The sequence below is a fragment of the Tupaia chinensis genome, unplaced genomic scaffold (assembly GCF_000334495.1).
Source record: "Tupaia chinensis unplaced genomic scaffold, TupChi_1.0 Scaffold149922_1, whole genome shotgun sequence".
In the NCBI taxonomy this organism is placed as follows: Eukaryota; Metazoa; Chordata; class Mammalia; order Scandentia; family Tupaiidae; genus Tupaia; species Tupaia belangeri.
The window spans coordinates 1,651,080-1,657,513 of NW_006209766.1; the positions used below are offsets into that span (position 1 = coordinate 1,651,080).

At 54.6% G+C, this 6,434-nt stretch overlaps 1 protein-coding gene across 1 annotated transcript in view; it reads left to right on the top strand.

The window, feature by feature from the left end:
• Positions 1–6: 6 nt before the first annotated feature.
• The window catches only part of APLP1 (amyloid beta precursor like protein 1), a gene marked incomplete at its 5' end in the record, with an annotated part of 9,601 nt that continues 3,173 nt past the window's right edge, over positions 7–6,434 (top strand). The window contains 10 exons of the mRNA XM_006171667.1: positions 7–15; positions 909–1,052; positions 1,791–1,923; positions 2,104–2,216; positions 2,466–2,599; positions 2,713–2,897; positions 3,351–3,481; positions 3,864–3,938; positions 4,824–4,982; positions 5,060–5,188. Coding sequence (XP_006171729.1) covers positions 7–15; positions 909–1,052; positions 1,791–1,923; positions 2,104–2,216; positions 2,466–2,599; positions 2,713–2,897; positions 3,351–3,481; positions 3,864–3,938; positions 4,824–4,982; positions 5,060–5,188 — 1,212 coding nt within the window. The remainder of the gene's footprint in view (positions 16–908; positions 1,053–1,790; positions 1,924–2,103; positions 2,217–2,465; positions 2,600–2,712; positions 2,898–3,350; positions 3,482–3,863; positions 3,939–4,823; positions 4,983–5,059; positions 5,189–6,434) is intronic.

Genomic DNA, 6,434 nt, shown 5'->3' on the forward strand with positions numbered 1-6,434 from the left:
CCCGGTGCGGCCGAGGTGAGGCCGGGCCGGGTCCTGGGGGATGGGGGAAGGGGCGGGACCGGGCCTCTGGACCCCGACGCGGACAAGTCCAGGGCAGAAAGCGGAATCTTTCCAACCAGGTGGACAGCCCTCAGGCGCCCCTGAAAGCACTAGGCATTCATGAACCCGGGATTTCAGGCCCCAGCTCCCCAGCCCCTTCCCACTTCCAGCATAGGAATTGGCCTCTCCAGAGCCCCTGGTTCTGTAAGTCCAGGCTTCTCCCTCCAGATCCTCTCACTCTGGGTGACTCGGCACCAGCCCATCCCACCTGAACATAGGACCCACCAGGCTGCAAGGCACTTGGATCTAAGAATTCAAGCCTCTTGCGTCGTCTGGACCCACATGAGGGCCCACGCAGCCTCCCAGGACCCAGGAGTTCAGGCCTCCAGCCACCGCCCCCTCAACAAGGATGGAGCTTTCCAGTCTTAAAGGATCTGATGCCCAAGCCTGAATGGTCCTGAAGCCAGGCCTTGTAGTCTTTGCACCCTGCAATGAGAGCCTGAGCTAGGGATAGAGGGAGGAGGGGCCAGAACGCCTGGGTTCTGGCCTCCTCCCCCGCGATTCAGGTTTAACCCTTTCAGACTCCAGCGCGGCTAGGCTGGGGTGGGGGCGGAGCCTGTCTCCGCGGCAACAAGGCCGGGAGAATCCCGGGGGACCCTAGTCTCCATAGCAACGGGAGAGCTGGGGCGCCCCCGCCCTAAGGGAGCTGTTTCCCAGGGAACCGTACTTCCACCCAGGCGGGTCCGCGGTGCTGGGGGAGGGGGCTGGTGCAGGGGTCTGACTATCTGGGTCCTAGGGAGCAAAGAATCAGGGGACCCACGTGCTAACCTCCCCCGGACCTTCACTGTCTCCTCCGCTTTCACTCTCAGGCTCCAGGGTCAGCCCAAGTGGCCGGACTATGCGGTCGTCCAACCCTTCACCGGGACCTGCGCACCGGCCGCTGGGAACCAGACCCGCAGCGCTCACAGCGCTGTCTCCGGGACCCGCAGCGCGTGCTGGAGTACTGCAGACAGGTGGGCGTGGCCTACTGGGAGAGGCGTGGCCAGCGAGAGAGCGGGTCCGATATCTGTCTGGGTGGTCCATAAGAAGCTGGATAAGCAAAAGGCGTGGTCCTGGAAGCTAAGGGGCGTGGCCAACGAAGAGAAGCTAGCCTAGGGCAGGACATGCTTTAAGAAACTACAGTAACTCAGGGAAGGGGGAGAACCTCGAGGAAGATAGCCAGTGAAGAGGTAGGGTTTAGCAATCGATGGTAGACTTTGTAGAAGTATAAGTGGGCGTGGTCGAAGGAGAGGCAGGAGCAAGATAAGAGACTTCAAGGACCTTGGAGAGGGGAGTGGAGCCCAGGGACCGTAGATAGTGAGGAGGCTGGGTTGTGAAAAGGCAGGTGTGATACAAAGACAAAGAAACTCTTTGACAGACCAAACAGAGAAAGAGGTGAGGAGAGTGGGACCAATGGGGAGACCACCCTGATTGGGAGGAAGCAGTGACCAGAGAGGTGGGCTGAGAGGAGACAGCTTCTGGGCAGCTGGAGGGGCCTTCAGAAGGAACTGAAAGGGAAAAGGAGGGCCTAAGGAAGGGTGAGCTTTCAAGGGAGCCACGAAGGGGCGTGGCCAGTGGGGCTTCTGGTTTTATGGAGAAGCACCCTGTAGGGAGATGTCCTTAGGAATATTAGAGCCTTGAAATGCGAATGACCAGTGAACAAGTGGCTGGCAGGGGTGGGTCACTGAGCTGATTGTCCCCATTGTCCTCAGATGTATCCAGAGCTGCAGATTGCACGTGTGGAGCAGGCTACACAAGCCATTCCCATGGAGCACTGGTGTGGGGGTGTCCGGGGCGGCCATTGTGCCCATTCCCACCACCAGGTTGTGCCTTTCCACTGCCTGCGTGAGTCACAGGCTGGGTGAGGGGAACTGAGGTGGGAGAATAGGAGGGGCAAGGTCTTGAACTCCTTTCTCAGGCTCACAGTAGGGGGTTGGGTGTTCTGAGGATAAATTATCTGGAGTCTGAGGAGGGTGGGGGTGGTGGCTGTGGGATGGCCTCACCCAGGTGTCTTCCACTCACCAGCTGGTGAATTTGTGAGTGAGGCCCTGCTGGTACCTGAAGGCTGCCGGTTCTTACACCAGGAGCGCATGGACCAGTGCGAGAGTTCAACCAGGAGGCATCAGGAGGCGCAGGAGGTCAGGACCCCAGCCCACTCATCCCCATGCTCCAGAACCCAGGAGTCCAGACCCCTAACACCCTCTGCCACCAGAACCCAGGATTCTGGACCTCCAATCCTCTGTTCCCATGGGGACCTATATTTCCATCCCCAACTCTGTTCCAAAACCAGGCTCCCAGCTCACCAGCCCTGAAGACCCAGGGGTACAGGTTCCCTGTCTACCTCCTCCCACCCACAATCCTATCATCTGGGCCCACTCTTCCTGCAGGCTTGCAGCTCCCAGGGCCTCATCCTGCATGGCTCGGGCATGCTTTTGCCCTGTGGCGCAGATCGGTTCCGCGGTGTGGAGTATGTGTGCTGCCCCCCTCCAGTGACCCCCGACCCGTCTGGGACAGCAGTTGGGTGAGTGGGAGGGAACTATCTTACGCCCATCCCAAGGCCCTGAGGCAGGGGATGGAAGTCTGGGGTCCCTGGGCCCAGGGTCTTACTGCCTGGATCTTCTCCTGCTCCTTCAGTGACCCTTCCACCCGGTCCTGGCCTCTGAGGGGCAGAGTAGAGGGAGGTGAGGATGAGGAAGAGGAGGAATCCTTCCTACAGCCAGTAGATGATTACTTCGTGGAGCCTCCACAGGCTGAAGAGGAAGAAGAGGAGGAAAAAGTCCCACCCCCAAGCTCCCATACCCCTGCAGTAGTCAGCAAAGGTGAGGCAGTCTTGGAACCCCTAGTCTTCTCTCCACGGAGGGAGGATGACTTGGGGGTACCTTGGTGTAGGGGCACCTTTGGGAGGAAAATGGAAGAGAGGCTCAATTGGTGAGAATGAAAGAAATGAGAGTAGCTTTGGATAAATAGAGGTGGAAGGGCTAACCTGTGGAGAATACAAAGAGACAGGATAATTTGGGGGTACTTGGAAGTGGAGGGGCCATTTTGTAGGTCCTAAGGGTTATTTTGGGAAAGCTTGGAAGATGACATAACACATTCCTAAGCTTTTCCAGGAACAGGCCCAGTCCAGAAATACATCTTTCATGATGCCATGCAACAGCTATTGCTATCTGTATGCAGGATGGTCTCCAATGCACTCTGGGAAATGTAGTTCTCCAGGTAGGAAACATGTTGAAGTGGGCTGCAAGTTAACCTCCTGACCCTTGGTCTTGCAGTCACTCCCACCCCAAGGCCCACAGATGGTGTGGATGTTTACTTTGGCATGCCTGGGGAAATCAGTGAGCACGAGGGGTTCCTGAGGGCCAAGATGGACCTGGAAGAACGTCGAATGCGCCAGATTAATGAGGTGATAATATTGGGAACTCTGAGATCACCTCCCAATACATCACAGAGCTTCCTAAATACTAGAAAACCCCTAAGGGACATGTTGAGACTACTGAGAAATCTCCCAAGCCCTTTTTAACTTAAACCTTAAATGCCAGCCCCTGATATGACCAGGAATCTCTGACCCACCTGGAATCTCACTGACATGCCACCAGATGCTATAGAAGCCCTAGTCCTTAGAAGTCTTCCACTTTCATCTGCTTCTGTCTTAGAAGCCCAAGAGCCAGGGGACTTAAAGGATCTGGAGCCTCTGAGGTCTTGAAAAGAGGGGTTGGAGGACTCACCAGGTGGATCACAGTCGAGTCTGGGATCTTGAACTCCCTTTCCTTAAACCCCTCTCACAGGTGATGCGTGAATGGGCCATGGCAGACAACCAGTCCAAGAACCTGCCTAAAGCTGACAGACAGGCCCTGAATGAGGTAGGACAACGTCACAAGGTCTTACTCATGCCTGCTTACTACCCGTGACACTCATGGTCTCAGCCTACCTCTTGCTATGTCCCCCCCCCCCACCCCACATCCAGATGCTACTTATTTCACCGTCTCCTGTCTCCACCCCTACACTTGGTTCTACCCTTCTTGGCCTGAGTCTGATCTCACATTGCTTCCTTCCTCCTCTCCAAATATTGGCTATGTTTAGCCCTATCTTGACTTACTTCTAAGGGCCAACTCTGGAGTCCTGCAGATATATCAGGGTCCTTCTCAGCTTGTCTTTAATGTAGTCATGTTCTTGCTAGGCCCTGCCCTCCCCTCACACACTCTGGTCCTGCCTCTCTAATCTCACTGTTACTCAATACCTCCTCAGTAGGTCAGGCCTCCTAACTTGGTCCCGCCTCTCGGTCTTCCCTTGGTACAATCCTATCCTGGGTAGACCCCACTCTAATTAGCTCCTATTCCAACTCTCGTTCCCCTTCGCATCACATTGGTCTCATTTAGACACTGTTTCCAGTTTGGCCCTGCCCAGGCCTGGGGCCCTACCTTCCCTACAAGACTTGGCCCCTTTCACCTTAACGCTAACCAGTTCTGTCCCCAGATTTTTCCCATTCTCTTAGACTTCACATCCTCAGATTGGCTCTCAATATGTCTAGTCGTGCTCCAACTCTACCAAGTGCTGTAGCCCACCCCTTCTAGTCAGTCTCCTTTGACTTAGTTCCACTCACAGGTTGGCTCTGCCTAGGTCTAGACCACCTGAGCCTTCCTCCCCACCGCCCCAACTTGGCCCTATGACCCTGCCTTTCCAGATTCCCTTTGACCCAGGTTTTCAGTCATCTTCCCTTCTCCTGACCCTGTGCTCACCCTCACCAGCACTTCCAGTCCATTCTGCAGACCCTGGAGGAGCAGGTGTCTGGTGAGCGACAGCGCCTCGTGGAGACCCATGCCACCCGAGTCATCGCCCTTATCAACGACCAGCGCCGGGCTGCCCTGGAGGGTTTCCTCGCAGCACTGCAGGGGGATCCACCTCAGGTGTGGGAGCTGTGGGGGCAGAGAGCAGAGGGTGCGGAGGGCTGGGGCAGACTCTGCAGCCTTTGTCCCTTCCACAGGCAGAGCGTGTGTTGCTGGCCCTGCGGCGCTACCTGCGTGCAGAGCAGAAGGAGCAAAGGCACACGCTGCGGCACTACCAGCACGTGGCTGCCGTGGATCCTGAGAAGGCCCAGCAGATGCGCTTCCAGGTGCTCAGATTCTTCAGCTACCACATGCCCTGCTCTCCCCTCAGACCCAGTCCTTCATGTCTTTTTTCTGTTCCTTCCTGTCCCAGCAACCTTCCTTCTGTGCCTCTGAACCATTCCAGCCTCTCAACTCCACTTCCTATGCCTTGGATTCCTACTTCCTGACCCTAAAACTACCCCTAAGCACTGTGCCTTTGAGCCCCTTCCTGTCCCTTGGAGTTCTATTTCCTGTCCCTTAACCCTACTTCCTGTCCCTTGGATTTCCTTCTCAGAAGTCTCTTCCTTGAACCCTGTTCCTCTCCCTCAACGCTCCCTAACCCAGCTTGTTTTCCCCGGAAACACAGTTCTATCCCTGGGATTCCAATTCCAATGACTTGGATGTTCTCTGCTTGTCCATGAATATGCCATTCTGTGCTCTTGAACTCCAAATCTTGCCCTGAACCCTGTCATTTCTACATGGCTCTCCAATCCTACTTTCTCTCTCTAGAACTCCCCACTTTGTTCTTCAGACCCTGCTTTCACCTCTCTCCCTCTCCAAGTAGGCTCAGGACCTCTCTTCATGGAGCCTCCTATACCCTTTACCTCTACTTCCTGCCTTCTACACCATAGTCCTTGTATTCTGTATTTACCTCATCTCCTGTGCTCCATGTTTGCTAGTGACCTCTCCTTTTCCTTCTGCCTTACTTCCTTTCCTGAGGCCCTCACTTCCTGTCTTCTGTGCATCTTTTCCTTTTCTTTGTATCCTGCTTCTTCTTCTTCGATTTCCTTCTTCCTGGGGCCGGCAGGTGGTGTGCTGGTTAAAGGTGCTGGATACCCACATGGCCAACCATGGATCAGGTCCCTGACCTGGCAGCTTACTTTCTCGCTTTCCTTTTCTCTCTCCCTCTGTCTTTCTCTGGTCAAATTAAACTAATAATAATAATAACAGGGGGACTAGCAAGTGGTGTGGTGGTTAAGGTGCTGGACACTCCCACACGGTCAATCATGGTTCAAGTTCCAGACCTGGCAGCTTGCTTTCTCACTTTCCCTCTTTCTCTCTCTGTGTCTCTCTTTGGTCAAATTAAAATAAAATGAATGAATAAATAAAACTAAATAAATAATTTAAAAAACTAAATAAACAAACAAAAAAAACCAAATGGAATTAAATTAATTAATTAGGGACCAGCAGTTGGCATAACGGCTATGTCGCTGGATTCCCATGTAGCCGACCACGGTTCAAGTGCTGGACCTGGTGGCTTAAACTCACGCC